The 20,186-nt window shown below is 41.7% G+C and overlaps 1 protein-coding gene across 8 annotated transcripts in view; it reads left to right on the forward strand.

Moving 5' to 3' along the window:
- sox6 (SRY-box transcription factor 6) overlaps positions 1-20,186 on the forward strand; it is a 123,309-nt gene that overhangs the window by 33,687 nt on the left and 69,436 nt on the right. For 5 of the 8 annotated variants that reach the window (XM_088370863.1, XM_088370868.1, XM_088370865.1 and 2 more), the window contains 2 exons: positions 4,592-4,832; positions 7,338-7,548. In XM_088370863.1, coding sequence (XP_088226989.1) covers positions 4,592-4,832; positions 7,338-7,548 — 452 coding nt within the window. The remainder of the gene's footprint in view (positions 1-4,591; positions 4,833-7,337; positions 7,549-20,186) is intronic. The other 3 variants (XM_088370866.1, XM_088370870.1, XM_088370867.1) reach the window with 1 other exon arrangement.

The following is a 20,186-nucleotide window of genomic DNA, read 5'->3' on the forward strand; positions in this document are numbered from 1 at the left end:
TAGAAACACAAGACCCTTTGGGAACGCCAGCGCCCAGCAGGTTTTGTGAAAAGTTGGGAGGAAGAAAGAGAGCATAAGAGGGAGGGTAAAGCGTCAATAGGTTTTCCCGTTTGCCTTTAGTTTTTTGCCAAACGGTTTAGTTGCTCAGGCCCCACTGTACTAACTTTCTCTAGTTAAATATCGTTCATTGGGTGTATAAGGTGAACTTGTATGTATCCTGAAGAAGTGAGAATTGTGCCATCCATCTCCGACAGAGTTTTCTGGGATCAGAAACGGGGCCACGGGCACAGGGGAGGAGGTAGTGGAGGAGAGGGCGTGGAGGGATTTAGTGTGTGAGTGCTCATCGACCCTTCCTGAGGAGTCAGACAGGAACACTTAAGCACTCTCACACCTGCGTGTGCCTTTGCCTCGCGCGGCGCAAGGACACCGACCACGCAGCCATGGCAGCTGCACAAGTGTTTAAAGTGAGCAACGAGACGCTTCCTCTTGCGGCATATTATTGCAAATAATTTACCCTGCAAAGTAATTATCAATACACGGCTCGATATGTAAAGTGCGCACTTCAGGTGGCTTGCTTAATTTGCTCTGGGCGCCTGTCGTTTGGGTTTTAGCAATGTGCTAACGGTGGCCATGTCTAATAGAGAAGGTATCAGGAGAGAGTGTGAAGTGGAGATGAAGTACAGATGTAATTGAGTTGACTTTTTGCAGGGGAAGGTCAAGAATAATGGCGGATCAATTTTACAAAATTAATTTGGACAACCCTCCAGCCACCTCATCGCAGTAGTTGGAGAAGTCTGTATCTTCCCGACCATTTACTTTATTAGAATACCAATGAGTTTAATTACATTGTAAGCTGAGCATCAAGACATTCTAACAGAGTGCACAGAAACTACACAATGTGTGTGTGTTTTCTTTCTTTTTCTTTTTGTCCAAACTCCCCTGCTGGAATTCCTCAGTGCCTCAAAATGTGAGTGCATCTGCCATTCAGCGAGTGAGTGTGTGCGGTTTACAGCCTTTTATTACGAGTTGATTATGTACCAAGAAGGCTGGCGGCTGCACAGCATGGCACAATCACAATAGAGGGTGATAATTTAATTGTGCTAAACGGTGGATTCCGTGTCAATGCTCCTCCAGCTGGGAGCTGTCAGGTAGTAATATCTCATTATGGCAGGTGAAGAACCCTGAGGAACCCTACCACGACACCTGTTAGAACAGGCGGAACCCCTGAAGGGAAACGAGCAGATGATTTTGCTCATCTCGTGCACACACACACGCACGCATCTTTAAATCCCCAAAGTAATCGGTTCACAAACTATATTCCAAATGTTTATACAATCATGCATTGTATTTTCTTTACATGGTAATTCCAGTAATTAGACATTGAAACAACAGTCCTTGGGGCTGATTAATGGCTTGATGACTCTACTTTACATTACACTAAAACTGAATGATTTATAGACCGACCACCTTGATTAATTAAAAGTCTGCATGAAGCCAATTTTTTTTGTTGATACATTGTTACACTACAAGTTGACTGTGATGCATAACTTCAAGGCACATCTTGTAAGGCATTAGGTACTAGGACGTCAACATTTTGAGATTTTTTTTGTAGGCGACTACAATGTGATGAAACTCGAGTAAAAGTGGATGAATTGATGACATCATTTATTTCTTTTTTCCCAGCATAGTACAGCTGTCTTCATTTTTTTTTTTCACGTGGACAAGTTTGTTGTAAAACCAGAGGGCCTATTTTGACAGACAGGCAGCGTTAATAGAAGTAGAAGTAGAAGTGATTAAAAATACAACTTAACATTTTGCTGAATCTAGTTGTAATTAGTGGGAATCCTGCGTGTTATTTCTTCAAAGAGCCAGCAGGTCTTATCATGTGTATCAGAACACCATGTGTTCTAAGATGGAACATCATAGGTTCCCCAAAAAATTGGCATTATACTGTTTCACAATTTTTATAATTCCGTAATTCAGCTTTGCTGACATATTTTGCAAGTAGCTGCGCTACCGATCTTTTTTTGATAAAATATTTCCACACTGCGACATATAATTTGACATAAAGCGACATAAGTTTTGTTGGTGTATATTGTGTGTGAAAGTTTCATGATAACTAAAGTTCTTATTAGCACACAGTGATTGTCTTCGCATTACATGGCATATAATTCTGGCTTTGGAAGTTGCTTTCATTCCCCTTGTCGGGTCTTGTGATCAAAACCAAGAGGTACAACACGCTAGCAGTGGGGTGGATGTGTTTTATGGAACCTGATGATAAGTTACTTGTCACCAGTGTCAATAAAAGGTTAATGGTGTGACCAGGCAGAGCCAGCAGATAGACGGCCCTTTCACCATAAAAGAGCAGAACGCAAAAGTGTGCATAGAAGATGCACAACACCCCTCTCTAATACTTTCCAATTAAGCAGAGGTTGTTTTTCTTGACGCTGAAACATTATCACAGGGAACAGTTCATGAGTCAAAGCATTCCAGGCTACATGAGCTTGTAGCCAGGGAACATAAGTCCCTCTCCTTCAATATTGTCAGCTATATATAGTATATAGCGAGCCCTACTGTTTGGGAGCTGCCCCTTCCCCTTGGGGCTGCTTCCCGTCCTCAAAATCACTAGGGCTTTGTCTTCGAGAAAGTGGGCAAGAAGACAGCATTTCATGCCCTTATTGATTAGTTTGGCTTGTTAGCTGTCCATTGTTATGGCGCGATCAAACATGAGGGATGGCAGCCTGTCGAGGATTTATGAACTTCAAGCGCACCATTTTTTTTTCCCGTTTGCCATATAAAGGCATATTTGGGGCTTGTTTTGGGAGAGGTTAAGTCACTCCAAAAGTTCCAGAACGTACAAACATAGCTGTTTTGTTTGCATTTGAGGCCAAGCCTGTATAAAGTGTGATTTCTTTTGGAGAAGATGATTCATTTATACATAGTTACACCCACACTGAAAAGAATATGACTTCTTATTTTCTTTTCATAAATTGCTTTTATTGTGTCAGCGCCGATCTGCTGCTGAGAAAAGCCTTTAGATCACTTCACTGTATGATCCCCGTACCAGTATGAGAAATAAAATGTCATACTTGCCATTAGATATTTTCAAAGAATTATTTCCCCTTTCGGTGATATGAGCTGGTATTGTATGGGGCCTGTCAGGGGAGGGGGCGGGGCCCAGGCAATTCTCGGCACTCTTTAGCTGCCTGAGCGCAAAGCCTCCTTGCCCTGCTAATAAATTATTAAGTCCTGCTGACAAATACTGTTATGGAGCCCGCCGCAGATCTGTTGCATTCTTTAACAAGATTGCTGTAGACACATGTTACAGGAGGATGGAGTCTCCATCGCTCTCCCTCCGTCTCCTTGTCTTGCTCACGCCTCAGCAGTTTGACTGATGGCTGGAGACTCAAGTAAAAGTGCCTGAGAGACTGAATATTTTAGTGGTAAAATAATGCCACTTGATTTAGTGTGTAATACAAAAGCAGTGCTTTGTTTCACTCTCACACTCCATTGAGGACAAGGCGTTTGTTGCACTCCAGGCTCGGGCTTTTTGGGTGCATTAATAAAAAATCAGTCAGTATACGAGCGCTCGAACGTCCCCCGGCGGACATACTCGCACACGTCTTCCCCTTCGAACTACCATTTCTCAGACCTCGATTACATTTGTGATGTGCATTCTGAGCTTTGCTCGCATTTGGGGAGTTTCAATTAACACACAAGCAAGAAAACTATTGAACGGGTTATTAAAATTGAAGGCCGGGTCCCGCTACACAAAGGAGGCAAGACATGCAGGCACAGAATGTCAGGTTTTCAGTCAGGTACCTGACTTATAGGACGTGTTTGTTCAGCTGCTGAGACACATGACATGAACTTAGGCCACCTTTGTTTTCGCCCACTCCATGTTCAGGCCGATCTATCACAGTGAAGCAGTGTGTGTTTGTGAATGTGCAACACTTAAGTGAAAATTTGTCAGCCACATCGACTGCCCATCGTAATTATACTTTTAAACTTTCACTAAATATTAGTTCCAATTACTTTAGTTTGGTGTCTTTTATCAAAATCATACAAGGTAATTATATCATGAAGATTAGTGTAGGTCAAACTTGCCTAATTATGTTAAAAAACAAGCAGTTGCGTCTTTTTCTGATCCCTGCCCAAATTGCTGAATTGGATAAGAGCAACATTAACATAGCTTTTTAAAAATCTAAATACAATGAATTTGAAAATAAAAATTGTAAATGGATGAATGGCTAAATTATTTGTGAGGTTTTCCTTTTTTTTTCCTCCTGGCTGATAGCCTTACTATCTGGCTGACCCACTGCCTGAGTATCTTGGGGTTTGGCCCAGGCCCCAAGCAGGCACAGTTCCAGGCTGAGATCAAGCCATCCATCTGCATTAAACAAAAGATTAGGGACCCCACAACCTGCTCCAGACCCCTCACGCAGTCAGGTTGAACGTTGTAGCACCGGTGCACGTTTTCGCCAACAAGAGCAATGTCCTATCTATTTCCGGGAGGAAACATCACCGTTTTTGTGCTTCACTCGTTGTTATTTAGTCAACATTAATAAAGTGTCATTTGTTCACTCAACAGCAGAGTCATGTCTACCAAGCAAGCCACGTCTCCTTTTGCCTCTGTGGTTGATGGAGATGATGCCATGAGCCAGGATCACTTGTCTTGGGAAAAAGAGGAGACGGCTGACGCCCACTGCACACCGCAGCTGCCGCTGCACAATCTGCTCCATGGAAAAGCCCATCCCGATGAAATTCAGCCGCTAAGCAGCGTACCTTCAGAGAGTGACTGGGACAGCTTGGTGTCTGCCCAACAACGCATGGTGAGACACAATACAAAACAAAGACACAACTTGAAAGAAAATAAGCCAGTGTGGTGTTTTCTTCTGCAAATAATTTGCATTCATGGAAAAAAATCTGGGGAATCCTACTATTTGCTACCAGTCTAAAAAAAGTTGGTCTTTAATAATCCTTTGTCCTGCATTTATCTATTTGGGTAAATTGCAGATACCTGCAAAGAGGTAAAGCCCTTGATGCACGGTCTTTAGTGTACTCAGACTTTCTTTCTATTCCTTACATTCCATCCGCTATAGTATTGGGCATGTCCAGACCATGAAGGGCCCTAAAAGAAGGCTTTGATTAATTTCTAAATATAGTCTTCTTCAAAGTTTTAGCTCATGGTGAAACCGAGAGAAGTGATGTTGGCAAAATTCAGTAAAACGCAACATTGAATTCTTTAGACTTCCGTTTTAGACAGAAAGTGTACACTACTGTATTACTATGCTCCCCTTGGTGTTGCAGATCCGGTCTCAGTAGGCCCTCATTGTCCCTTGCTTGCACAAAGAAGCCGATATTCTATCCATAGCTCCAGCCCCTCAGAGTCATGAAACCTCTGAGGTCTTCGTATAAGCAGCTCTGGCAAAGACTAAAGCATCATCTATTCTCAGAGTAAACAGAGGAACGTTTCCCTAAACATTAGCCACGACACAAATCCCAACTGCATCATGGCCAAAAGACTTGGCCTTTTCTGCTTCCCTTGAGCTTGCATTCTTGCTTCTCTAAAAGAAGCATGTCTTGTCCTTGGTGTTGTTCGCCGCCTTGTTGCTTCAAAGCTAAATTGGCAGCCACTTTCCAGATGCTGTACGTTCTAAGTGCATAGCTACTTTGATGTTAGCGGAATGAAGGGCAGCATGAGCACTTGTGAGCTAGATGCACACAAGAGGCAGGTGGTTGTCTTTGACAGATGGCAGAACAGTAAAGACACCCAGAGGGCCTCTGAACTAGCTCCGCAGTTGGTCGACCCTCAACACCACAGGATTGCAGCACAACATATTTCTTATGCACACACATATGTACATCCAGGCACATGAACAGGTTCAGTACATGAATATTTCTGAGTGACATGTTGTAAGGTAATGAACAACTTCCATTCCAAAAGAAAATAAGCTTTATGTAGTGAGACAAGACGATATAGCTTTGTATTCCACTGGCTGTTGCTAAGGCAATGAGAAAAACAGGATTGGGTTATAAAGATCTGAACATTAAAACTGTTTGGTTGCTATCAAAGGTTGACTGTTTCATGAAAACAACCGAAGATGAATTGCTGTAAGCCGAGGGTGAGAAGAGTGAAGGTTATGCGAGAGAAAAGTATCAAAAGACGGCGTGGCGTGATACAGAGGAGAAAATAGAAAGATCATTCCTCTCTTTGGAGTGTGTTGATTACCTGACTCCACTGCTGTGCCATGCGTCTGTGTAGGCTGTGCCCTGAACCCGTGCCAGCTGATTAACCCAGCACTCCTCCACTAGCTTCAAGCACTCTCCACTGTCTCTGCCACGCCGCATAATCATCCAACACAAGGTTGGGAGGTGCACAGCAGGTCGGTCAGTCGTGCCACCCTGGAGCTTGGTACCAGACCACCCGACACACCGCTGCAACTCTGCCTAGGGCGCTACATGCCGCGCAGGGATGAGGAATTGGCCCTGTCCAATCTTTTTTTACCCCCATCAAATCCAGATCCAGAAATTGGATCTGCTCTATGATTAAACCTCACATTGTCTGTTGAATATCGAAACGTTTCCTCTCCTAACTGTGAGGGCAAATGTTTAAATCACACCTAACTGTTCCCCTGTTAAAGGCAGAGGCTCCTTGCTGCTTAGCGACCTTCTGCTCCACAAACCATAATTAACACCACCTTCTGTCAGATGTAGCGCTCAGCCGTGGCCCGTGTGCCGACTATAATCTCACATCTGCAGCGTATCGCTCTCTCTCTCGCTCTCACTTCCTCTCTCCCGTTCAAACTACATCCCATTCTTCCCGTCTCCCTTCATGTGTGCTCGTGCACAGGGAGCACTCAGCCAGACGGCTGGAGACAAGACCCTAAGTTAAATACTAAACCATGCACAGGTGGGACTGAAAAAACAACAACAGCTTGAGACAGGACACAGATTTACGACGTCTCCAGGCACTCAGCTGAGAATCGGTCGGCACTAGAAAATGAACAAATTACACAGCAGTCACCTGAACACAAATGCACACTCAAGAGCAATTTGACGAATTACAGTTGGGATGTTTCTCTGTCTCGGCAGCTGAAGTCAAAGCGCATTATGAATGTACCCTATGCAAGCGTACCTAATCATTTCATCTCAATTTTCGACATCAAATCCTATTTAGCAGTGCAGGGACTTCTATTGAAGGCACAATGCGCTGCTATATGTCATCACGACAGTAACCATTTCAAGAGTCCTGTGCAGTACTCAAGTTGTGTCAGAAAGCTCAAAGGAAGAACCACTCATCTCTTGTCATTGTGGCCCCTTTGTTTGCCGTACAGGAATCTGACAGCAATAAAGTATGTTCGCTGTACTCCTTCCGCAACAATTCCACTTCCCCGCACAAGCCTGAGGAGGGGGCGCGGGAGCGAGGCGACCTGCTGAGCGCATCAGCGTTTGGAACTCCGGAGCGCCGCAAAGGAAGCCTGGCAGACGTGGTGGACACACTCAAGCAGAAGAAGCTGGAGGAGATGACAAAGACAGAGCAAGACGGTAGGGATCCCCGCTCCGTTTGTACTTTTGGAGGAAGAAAAACGCTTCCTGGGATTGCAGCTTCCAATATGGCTTTCCGTCATATCTGACTTTCCCCTTTAGCTCCTTTTCAGCAATACTACTTTTTACTTGTCAAATTGGCTACAAACACACCTGTTACACAAACTACTTCATCTCAATGGCATTGCCAATGCAAAACCAGGAGATAACACTATGAGGTCTTCTGTATGTCCTATCTGAAAGACGTCTCCCCGTGTTGGCGTCTCCCTCCCACAGCCTGCAGTCTATAAAGAGTACAGTGGTGAAAGAAACAAATATTTGAACAAGCTGCAGAAACACATCTCCCTTCTTAATTAGGGCTGTAGTAATGTAACTACATCCAATCAAATGTTGAACCCCCTTGGGAATGCATGTGTCTCATTTAGTGTCTGGGGAGCTCTTAGCTTAAGCACTTCATCAGATGAATAAATTAGACCTCTCTTAGCCGAAAAATAATTTTCTCTTCGTCTGTTGAGTGTTCGTTAGGTGGTCTTTTTATTACACCCGGCTGGACATGTGGGAGTTATTGTTTCAGAAGAAATCAGTGTGCATACAGGTTTTTTTTTTTTACTGTATATAAATCACTCTGAATTAATTCTTGGAGAGGTCCCGTTTCGCTGAGAAAACCGCATTTTTCTACAAGGCTTCAGAGCTTTGGTTATGTTTCATACCGTACGTGTCTCGTCAAGTTGATGTTCACTCTGAGATCTCTGTGGTAATGCCGGGCCTTATGCTAATGAACCCCAGCTGCTGAAGCCTGGTTGGTGCAGTAAATTTAAATGGTCAAGTGCATCTTGTACTCCAGGGCCGTATGTCATTGCAGGGAGGAGAGGCTGCGGTGGAGTGCCATACAGCTGTTTTAATCTCCTGTTAATAATAGAGACTTGGTCTGCCTCATGCACTGTGTCTCACTGCCACCAAAATAAAGTCCCTTGTCAGAGGAAATTAGTTTCTATGAAGGAGAAATGGCAGATGATAGGATAGGCCACAAAGTTCAAAATACTGTTCCCATGCTGCACGAACTGAGAGACACTCAGTTTTGGAGAGCACTTGAGGAAGCTTCAGTGGTGATGATCAGTGATTACTGTAAAAAGGAGGGCCAAGGACTCTCGAGGCAAAAGAAAATAGAAACTTCCCGAAAACTAGTGAAATCCAATCACTACTTCTTTGTTTTTGGAAAGAGATACGACTGAAGTCTGCAAAGGGCAGGATGGAGAGAACACAAGAAGGTTAGAGAAGCCATTTGTTGTCTTAATGACACCGCTAATGTGCCGCAAGCAACAGATGAGCTAAATATACCGCTTATCTAAGCATGACAACTGTTGTGTCCAATTCGGCCGCTTTGGTGTCTGCGATCGGGATCACCGAGGTCCTCGGAGACTGTTTGCCATCTGCTACTATTCTTCTTGGGCTTCCCTTGCCTGGTCAGAACACTTCATTGTCCTCACGGAGTTGGGATTAGTGGTGACCTTGAGAATTTTGCATCAGAACATTCTTAATGTCTTTTTTTTTTTATATAATGATGTAATGCTGCTGAGCCTCACAATTACTTCTAATCACTGAACTGGATACATTCAAAACAATAGCCACAGTGCTTAGTATTGGACATATTATTGCTTGGGCATTCCTTTATCTTTGAATTTGTAGCCTGCCTTTTTACCCCCTGTATCCTTCTACCCTTCTTTTCCATTGCAGGTCCTTAAAGTGCTTTAAGTGCTTGTGACTGTGCTAATGAATGAAAATGTCCTCCAAGCAGCGTGGACCGCATTTAGCTGAATAGTCACCTTTGCTGTAAAAGCCCTATTAGGCGCACTTGCCAGCAGGGCTAAGGATCGTACGCCATGTTTACTTACTAGCTATTGTAAATGCATTATTTATGGTTAAGTCTCCAGACAGCACTCGTCAAGAAATAAACATGTAGAAGGGGGTTGTGGCGGAGAAAAATAGCTAACATAATTAAAAACAAAAATAAAAAAAATCAAGGAGACCGTATGCAAGAAGAACACTTTTGTAATAATGTACTAATATAAGTCTGAATCAATACTCTGCAAGTCAACACAGAAATACTTTGTGTGGAGAATCATGGTTGTTTCAATGATACGGACAGGAAACGATCCTTTCAATTTTCTCTGACTCGCTTCTACTTGTTCAATCACCTGTAGTTCTAACAGCACTAAAATTGTTGATTTTCTCTTTGGTTATCCTATTATTGTACAATATCTAGAGAGAAGTCTTGTCTTGAATCCACAGAAGGAAATAGTTTCAACCAACCTTTTTGAAAACACTGACATATTTTGCCATTTAAATCTTTGACTCCATTTCCAAGAACTATTGTATAAATGGGGAGAATAACATGGTTTGAGGTCAAGCAACCTGTCAGCATGTGTGCTCATTAGACACTGCAGTAAGTTGGCAGTGTGGACTTTTTCATTTACAACTTTAGTTCACAAAATACTACAAAAATAGCATATTTTACACCAGTGACTAGATTATTAACAGCCAGCCAAACAGTAAATGTGATCGAAACCTTCTGAAAAAATAGTACTTTAAAGTGGACATCAATTGTAACCGGTTTTGGGCAAGATACTTGGAAATTGTTGTTATTCTACTGTTATTTCCCTATTCACTAGAGAAATTTAATGTTAAAAATGTTAAATGTTAAAAACCCCAATTCGTAATTTGTAATTATACAACTGCACTACAAATGAACTCTTAATTCTGAAAGCTTTAATTAATGCAATGTCAATGCTTTAGACTAATGCAATGACATCCTTTTGTCATCCTTCTCAATTAAAGTAGGATTTGATTTTTTTTAAATGATCACTTTTTTTTTTTTAAATAAACCTCACCAATTACTTTTGGGTGGAGATAAAATCTATTTTTCTGTTAACCAATAATAATATTTCAGAGCAACATTTTAGTTTCTGCTGTCTTCTCATTTCTACACATTACTGTTCAAACATGCTCAAACATGGCGAATAAAAACTCTTGAATCGTGAATCTTCCTTCACCCTCACACATACTGACACACATACACGCACACACATTCAAAGTTAGATTGTACTGCTGCACGTTGCTATATGGTGCAAGGTTAACTGGTTAATTGTTTAGTGACTGGGTTGTGATAGCATAGACACACCTCTTTACCCTTCTCTGCTATTGTTTTCCACTCCACGGCATTATCGGACAATTAAAAGTTACATATATTATTTCCAATACATTGTTAAAGGATGTCAAATGGAAGAGATGCATTTAAGGTTACTAGGGGTAATATACCTTCTGTCGACGCAAGAGTATGATTTGATCACTGTAAACTACTACTGCCCAACACTGATCGGTTAGCTCCAATAGATGCGCTAATAGTATGTGTGCTGAACATTGGCCGCACCTTTGCCTTGAACCCACACTCTGCTATTTGTAAATGTAATCCCCCTGGTGAGGTTGTGTATTATTCACTGTATAATAATGACTGTGCACTAGGCTGAGCGATCATCATTGTGCGGTCATTACGCTCTATTACGACAAGCATGTAATGAGATTCTGGGCTGAGGGAAAGCTTGGGAAGAGAATAGTTTGGGCGCTGATTAGCGCTGATCAACTCTCGACTCTGTTGTAACACTTTCTCCATCAGTGTCGTGACCCCTGCTGAGTCCACCCGCAGCTTCAGAGGAAATTGACTGCAGGTGCAACATAACACCAGCAGCTTTATTTCGGGGTAATTTCATTAATTTGGAATGATTAGCAATTAAATGAATTAAAAATGAAGTCTTAATATTTGAAAAATATAGCCGTAAAATTCAGTGTGTATTAGATATGATAAAATGCTCATTCCCTTGGCCCAGACAGACTGGTGCACTTTCTGCCCTCCTCTCCTCCTTCCCTCCCTCCATCCCTCCCTCCCTCCCTTCTACCCTCTCATCTCATCCCAGCTGCCGTGTCATCTGCTTCTGCTTTATCCCACCTAATTAATAGGAATCTTTGTTATAATGATCTGAGCATGAGCCTCTGACTCCATGCATATGCAATGAGGGTTCGAGAATCCAGTTGCCTTGGTTGCAGAATTTGAGGCCTTCTTCAGCCACGTAGCTGTTTGTGTTTCCTCTGGGTGCAGCATCCCACTGCTTAGGCCGGGACCTTCCTGGCAGGACTCATGTGCGCCCTGGCCAAATACCAGTCAAGCATTTTCCCATCCCCTTTAATAATATGCTTCTCATTTTATTTCATTCGGGTCTTTCAGACACGGATCTTGATGCAAGTAATCTGTTTGATTAAATACTTATTACAGGTTTATATCTGCTACAGAAAGTTTTTTTCTTCTTCTTTTTCTGCATATGTGTGTGTGTGTGTGTGTGTGTGTGTGTGAGTGTGTGTGTGTGTGTGTGTGTGTTCTGTCTTGGCCCGCGGCACGGTGCGCCAGCCCAGCGGAGCAGCGCTCTGGTCTGTCACTTTTGTTTGAATAGGTAATGCAGATCTGTTCAGGCTGAAGAGACATGAGCTGGAATCGCTTGTTAGGACATATGATCAAAAGCCGCTCTCTGCTCTCTGCCAATCAACCCTCTTGTCACCCTGTGAAGCAGACGTTAAATAGATTTTTCGGCCGTACGGTGTGGGCAGTCTGCCAATTTGACATTTGAACTTGGAAAAAAAAATGCCCAGTAGCTAGCCTTTTACTCTCCCCCTATCTAATCATCCTTCTTCAAAAGTTTTGCACCTCTACAGTGGTGTTTTTAGTAATGGAAAATAGCTCTCTGTAAAAATGTAATTCATAAAAAAAAATTCACAACAAAATGTAAAGAGGGCACGACAGATAATTTTTTTTACGCAGATACAGATTTGTGGCAGAAAAAAACACCAATCTACCTTTTCTTTCTGTGACGGCTCACTTCTAGAAAAGCTCGTAAGTGGGGTCCTTCATATCTCAAAGCACATCCGCAGGTATATTGTTTATTTTCAACGTCTTTATGTCAACGTCACTTAATCTAACCAATTTTTCATCTGCCTCCCAGCCTCACTCTCTTGTGACAAAGTTGCTCCTGTGCCAGGCAGAGATCAGAGCCCAGGGCTAAACGGAGGGTGTATGGGCTAAACAGAGTGCCTGGTCCCCCCACTGAATTATGTATTTACTATCTGTTCCAAAGCAGATCCCTCACACAACACACACAGACGCAGTCCCCGTAGGTTTCGCTTTACACAAGCGAAGATATAGATTTTGTTGTCCCTTCCTGCCGCTGTCTTCATCATTCACATGACAAAACAAGCAGCTGCTTCTTCAATGTGCCATTCTTTGCATTCAAGATCACCTTCCCCAGTTCTCATATTCCGATTAGTCAACAGTAGCAACTGCTGGGGAGCATTCCAGGGGCCATCTTCCCGGGTTTCAGCTGTTCAGTGTATCCCCCCATTGCACTCGCGCCGCACAAAACTCCCATTGTGATCCTGGCCATTCTGGCTGCACAGGAACCCCTTGATAGGAGGAAACGGGTGTTTCTTCGAGACAAATCACAGCCAGAGTTACACAGAGGCTTGTTTGTCCTCACACACACATACACACCCGCGTACACGTGCACGAACGCACATGTGCGTACGAATTCTAGGTATACCTCGTCAACTGCTTATCAAGTTGAGTTAATTATATCACGGCTCAGCGAGTGGGGGCCTTGTGTTTTGTTTCGCAGAGAAAAATAGCAGCAGTATCACTTTGACTGTTTTATTTGACACGGCAGCATTTGGAGAGGTGCAACGATTGTGAAATGCTGACACATAAGAAGGCAGAGGCCATTAATGCTGCTATATTTGTCAGGAGGCTGTGAAACCTCTCTCTCCATTGAATAAATAATAGCCGGCTTTAGCCAGTAAAACGGGGCATGACAGGGATGAGAAACAATCAGAGTTCAAAATATTTGAGGCGGGGACATTTTGGGAGAACAGTACTTTTGTGTGTACCGTATGCTGTGCCAGCTCAGTGTCGCCGCCCTAGCTGTGGCATTCAGCTCTCCAACATTGTGCACATGCACACAGCCCCACAAAGGAGCCGGTGTCATCTGACCAAGGATCAAAATAGTTGACATGTAACCCACACCCTTGGCACACACAACCTCTGAGGCTCGCTAATGATTTCAGAGCACATCGCCGGCTTGTTCTGTAAGTCGCAGGTACGTCAGCCATGCGGCGCGCAGATCCGCCTTGACACGAGCAAACATGACAACGAGTGTACTTGCGGCCTATTAACATATTTGCATTGTTTTCCTCCTCTCCGCAATCACGCGTGTCAAACACGATGAACAAAGAGACGCTTTAATCTGCTGGGATGAAACAAGTGTTTCCTCCCACGCGCTGCTTTTCTTTTCCCTTCTCCCTGTTCAATAACATTCCAAGTGGCAGGAGATGGGATGAGCGTGTCAGACCCAATGAATAGAAATGTGTTTTATTGCACTGCAAAGCCTGAGTGGCAATGAGTCTAATTTCCTGACAAATGTCATCTCCCGTTGGCTGTACATTATACTTTTTGTCTGCGAGACTTTGAAACCATGTAAAAAGTTGAAGGGGTTTTGCTGACAGGGCACTTTTCTTAATATTCCCAATTCATCATCATACATAACTATAGGAAAATAGTTTTATAGTTTTATCTGGGGGGGGATGTTTGGTTGCCTTTTGCTTGTTTCAACGCTCGAAATAAAATCAAAGTTCCGGCCTCTTTTCCAATCCAAATCTGATAAATCATATACCAAACATGTCAAATTCTCATGCAACTTTCTCTTTCCATGTGATTAGTTCTCTTGGACAAAAACTCCTTTATGTAAAAAAAAAATGAAAGTAACAGGAGTGTGTTTTTAACAATGATTTTTCATTTATATAAAAAATGGCAACACGGCATTCATGCTCGCAGTATTTTGACACAAAGCACATTATAAGGATTGTACAAATGATACTTTTAAGAAAAAGAAATAATAATAATGTAGGAAACTGGACTGAGCTGAGATTTTAACACAGTTGAAATATCATCGACACAGCTCCTTGTGAACCTCGTGACGTGGAATATTAATACTTTTTCTGAGAGGGTAATGTGTTAAGGCCACAAGTGTGTGTAAAAACCCAGTGACACTAGGAGTGTGAGGATAATTTCTTTAAAATAAAATAAACCTAATTTATAGTTTAGGGTAAGGACTAACACATACATATCTGAAAAATAAAAGAAAACTTGATTTGGAAATTATTCAAACTTCATAACATCTAATTTCAGGAAGCAGCAAAAGGCAGCAAATGCTATTTTTCCAGTGTTCCACATATAATTTGAATCTTTTAAATAGTATTTATTAGAAATGTAAAAAGATCAATGTGCAGGATTCTGCTTCATAAGAAAATATTTTACCATTTATTTTATTATGCATTTATTCTACATTTTATTTCCTGGTGATGCAGGATGCCATCGATACAGTGAAATGGATGTTCCCTAAAATAGAAAAATTCATTTTGGAGAACCTTTTGACAATTTTCCTGATCGAGCTCAGTCAGCCGAGAGAAATAAAACGGTCTGTCTGTCTTAGAGAGTCGGCATGGCTCAGTCATTCTGCCAAAAAGAAGCGGGCCAATTAAAGAGGAAAATGTAGCTTCTTATTGCGGATAAAGCCACTAGAACAATAGCACATAGAGAGAGAAAGAGCAGGCAAGTGAATATTGAATCGTTAATGTTACTTGATATTGTATTCCCCCCCCCCCCCCCCCCCCCTAAATGGAGGGAAAATCCTGTGTGGAAACTACTGTATATTAATTTTTATATCACTTTAATGCTCACATGTGGTGTTTAAAACGTTGCTTGTATTATGACAATATACACACAAGTTTTGGTGCTGGAAAAATATTGACCCTTGGTTTTAAGGTAAACCGCAATTGTCCATCCTGAATTCTGGTGTCTCTGTAAACAAACTAAGTTTGAGATTTAATAATTATCTTTTAACTATTTTTTAAAAGTGAAACTGAACTGTGCTAGAAATTGAATATGCTCTTGCCTTGACTCGAGTTAGTTTTTTGAAGTGAAACTTGTGATGTATTGTGAGAATGTTTCCACCCACACAGACTTTTCCAGTATTACAAGTGGCAGTCACTGGCTCCATGTTGTAATGTAATTTGTTAGTTTCTCTAATACCTCATGTTATGGCTCAATCTCACAAGCAATGAACTCAAGTTTTGGGGTCCATACAAGACACTTGGCTTCACGGCAAATTATAATGTATTCATGTGGATCCTATTAGTCTCTTTTTGTCCTTGTAGAGTCAGGCAGCCATTAATTAACTAAATCAGACTGAACGGCCATGATCACAGCGCTTGATGCGTTCCCTCGCACATCTGTCAACATAGATGAATAAATAGGAATGTTTTACAAGCATTGATTAGGTGGCGAGTGTATATTTGACAGTTGAATTGCAGGGCACTTCTCCCCCCCCCAAAAAAAGTAATTACATTTTTGTACCAAATTATATGAATTTATTACAGTGTCTGAACCCAAATGATTACCAACATCAAATAGAAATTATAAATTTAAATCAAGACCATGTTATGTTCATCTTAGAAAGTGATGATGATCAGCACCGTAATGTTGAACACTATCAAGTAACCACACACACACACACATACACACACACGCGCGCAATTACACTGTATCAGGTTAGAAAAAATCAAATTCATCCAATTTTGTACTTTAGAGATTTTTTTTAAACATGCTTTATTTGATTATTATTAATACACTTATATTGAATTGACTTTTAATTCAAAACAAATGTATTGGTTTTTTCCCAATGTGTGTGTGTGTGTGTGTGTGTGTGTGTGTGTTTGTCTGTGACTTGGGCCTGACTCATCTGAAGATTCAGTTATTTAATGAAATTATATTGGCTGATTAAGGCCAAAAATATAAAATGAATGAAATAATTTATTTTATGGTTCCTTAATGCTTACATGTGAATAAAATCGGAATAAATATGAATTATAGGCAAAGCATTTGACTGCTTTACAATACTCTATCCTCTTGTATTTGTTTAAGTTTACAACAGAGAAAAATCGGCAAAAATCTGGCAATTATTTTAGAATGTTTTGGAGGAGTGGAAGCGGGATGTTTGAATGTGATTATCTTTGTCTTATGTTGGATGGTGTTAATGTGTAAAAAAAAAAAAGAAACCAAAAAGAAGGAATTTAATTAACTCGGCCAGCCGATTAATCAGTTGATCATGCTCATGCTCACCGCATCCGAATAGAGAAGTGAATGGAAGAAAAGTTGATTTGGCTCTCCCAGCATTTAATGGGCCGAGTTCTTAAAAGTGACCTTGTGGGGTGGAGAGCGGAGCTGCGCAGCAGCTCCTTCCAGCTGCACACATGGCATCCATCGGGGGCACAATCACGCACAGTCCCAACACCTCAGGCTCGGACATATGTTGAGTTTTATTTCATTCTTCTGACATTAATCCTATTCACCAGCTGTTCTGCCAGCTGCCACTCTCCGGCTTAAGGGGAGATTGCAGTTTTGGGGGCTCAGAGTATTGGTTTATCTTGGCTCCTTGTAGCCTCCTTGCAAAGTTTTGACTGCATCTTTTTTTTTTCGTGCCCTCTTGCAACGTTTGTGTTCCTAGAATTGAAAACTTCCGCTCAGTCGTTTTTTATGGATTTGTTTACATGTGTCCAGTGGGCTTAATGCTGATGTAGCTTTGAAACAGTGCTCACATCTTGCCCTTTTTATGATATATGCTCTGAGCACCCTACAAAAAAGAAAACTGCAATGTTTTTTACGGTGTAGTAGTGTAGATACTGTTAGGGAAATTCAGACATTTGTTTCAATAGGAAGATAATTGCTGAAAACATCTGCAGAGACCACAAGTGTGTAAGAACTTCAAGAACTAACTGCTTTAGAATGCCCTGTTGTCAGTACCGAGTCATACGCACATGCACATCACACAGAAAAAAAGGCAGAACAGCATTAAGGGGAATTTTTATGTTAACATAGTCCATTGTGACTGCCAGCCTGTGGACGGGGCTTTCATGCTGCCGTGTTGTCAGCTGTGAGCTCACGCATATCACGGGGCGAAGGCGAAAGAGCTGGGATATTATTTTCTTAAAGTCTGATAGGCGGTGTGTGAACAAGGGCTTCACGCTAGCATTGTAGCATTAGAGTTTGTCGTTAAAATGTGGACGAGCTGGCATGCCCACAACGTTTGAGAAAGGAAAGAACAATTTGATTTTTCACAATTTTGAAGTTTTATTTCATTTTTTTAATCCACTGAAATTTGGCAGGCTTGCTAATAATAGTCTGAGGTAAGTCAAATTTAGAAGACATTTATTTTGACTTCACACTACAGGCACTTTGAGAGAAACATGAGACAATGTGCCTTTGCTCAGAATGCAGCTCATACATCTCTTGTCGTCAAACTGCATTTCTGGCCATGGCCTCAGCCCCCATAGTTATGATTATTGACTTATTGGGTCTGACATAAGTCACATTTATGTGCATTGTCTGGAAGCATACTCAAGTGTTCTCAATGTCATTTCTGCTGAGGTACGAGTGGGCGGGCTGCGAGCAAGGGCCGCAATGAATTGATCATTGCTCACTGCTCACTTTAATAATTCAAGCCTGATTGCCAGCGAGTGCCGCAGTAAAATGGATCGGGAGAAGTCACATGCTGCTCGGCTCAGGAGGTGAAGCCTCCTGGGTATGCTTAATTCATATGTGCTTGATAGACACATGTATGCAGAGGGGTGAGGGTGCTGCGTCTGTGTATACGGCCTCTCCAAATGGCCAGGTCACCACCACGGGATTAACACCTTGCTCACTCGAAAGCACTGCAGAAGGGGGAGGTTACTGAGGAGGAAAAGAGCGAAGTGAGCAGCTTCAATTACTGAGGAAAATATGTTCTTTCTATTGTTTGGCAATTAGCAGACTCAATTCAAATACATTTAGGAAGTGGGTGACGATGAATTTTTTATTTAAATTGTTTTGTAGTCGCACTGCTAATGTCAACTGCGGAGGATGTAGTGGAAGAGGGTTGGTGAGTGGCGCGAGTGTTTTTATCACAAAGATTATTTAAGTCGAAGTGTTGAATAATGTTCTTATTAATTACAGTAAAAAAGTTAAGATGTTAGATAATTGTAATTCTCAAGGATTTTAAGTATTTACTCTTCCAATAAATAAGAGACTTTTCTCCAATTCACACTTTTCAGTTAATGATGGAGAGTAATATTTAAAGTTTTTGCAGAACACAAATGACTGTGATTATTTTGAACCCGAAAATGACGAAATACGCCCGTGTGCCAAAGTCTTTCAGGGCGTGAACAGTAACATTGAAGAAAAACATTACCAAGGAATGAGTTATGATCTACTATTTAGAAAGTAAACTGAAAAAAAGTGAGCTAGTTGTTGATAAACAGAGGCACCCATCTAATAAAGACAGGAAGAAAGCATACGAGAACCTGAGATGAGGCACATCCCGTTAGACGAGGCCGTCTATTCATAGCAAGTGTTTACGTGAGCCAACAAGATGTTCAGAAGGTGGCGAACATTCAATGTTCACCGAGCGGAATAATGATTAGGTCTCAGTTAAGGTGCAGGTGCTCCACAATAGTCTGCCATGTCTGAAGGAGGTGGACCTTTTTACTTATGCATGCCAGAACAAGTAATTACATCTTTGGAAGCTCAAATTATTTAACTGCTCCAAAAAGTCTTCTCGAAACGGTAGAGGTTATTAAAACGAGGAAAGGTAATTGCCTGAAAATGAGCGACAACGCACTGTTGTGCTGCGAATGTTTTTTTTCTTTCCCTCTTTAGCATTTGCATTGTGCGGCATCACCCGGGTGTGTAACCTATTGCGTTCCGATTGCTCCGCTTGCAATTAGTGCCCTTTTTGTCTTCGCTTCAATAACGCCATGATTATGGAGAGTTCAGGAGTATTTGTGGCACTAACAGCTGTTGTCTCAGGGACTACCGGCTGAATGACAAAAACATGTTTTCTCTCTGCATTTCCCTTCCCTGCCTGCCTCTTGTGATTAGTATGTTTTATTTGCTGTGATGATGGGGGTCTTGTTTTTAGGGTGTCTGTGATTAAGATATTCAAAGGACTCCTCAGAGTGTGTCACTCAATTGCCCCCCCCCCTCAATCAATTTCGACTTTTGATTTGTTTCCCATGCAATGGAAAGGGGATGGCAAATTACTGTAAATGTCAGCCTGTCATTGTCTGACTGCCATTCACAGACGTGTGAGCCAGGGTTCAATCTGTCAGTAAGGTTAAATGCACACACAGAGAGAAGAGAAGATGCCAAGGGCAAATTTTGCACATGCACATTATATAATTCACAGAATTTACTTACACATGAAAATGTCAATAAAATACACTGTATGTTTAAAAGAAAATTCACAAGATTATATTGATAGACATTCCTTAATGTAATACTTCCTCCTGAAGACCCCCATTAATCTTTTCTCGTCTTTTAACAGCTGATTTACTGTGAACATGTGCGGGACATAATCTCTGCCATTCATCCTGCTCTGTCTTCCTAAATCCTTCTCTCTTTTCACATCCTGACTGAAAAAGCTTTTCATAGTGTTTTATGACTGGAAAGATAA

The sequence above is a fragment of the Syngnathus floridae genome, chromosome 3 (genome assembly GCF_059516105.1).
Source record: "Syngnathus floridae isolate MCC-2025c chromosome 3, RoL_Sflo_1.0, whole genome shotgun sequence".
Classification (NCBI taxonomy): domain Eukaryota; kingdom Metazoa; phylum Chordata; class Actinopteri; order Syngnathiformes; family Syngnathidae; genus Syngnathus; species Syngnathus floridae.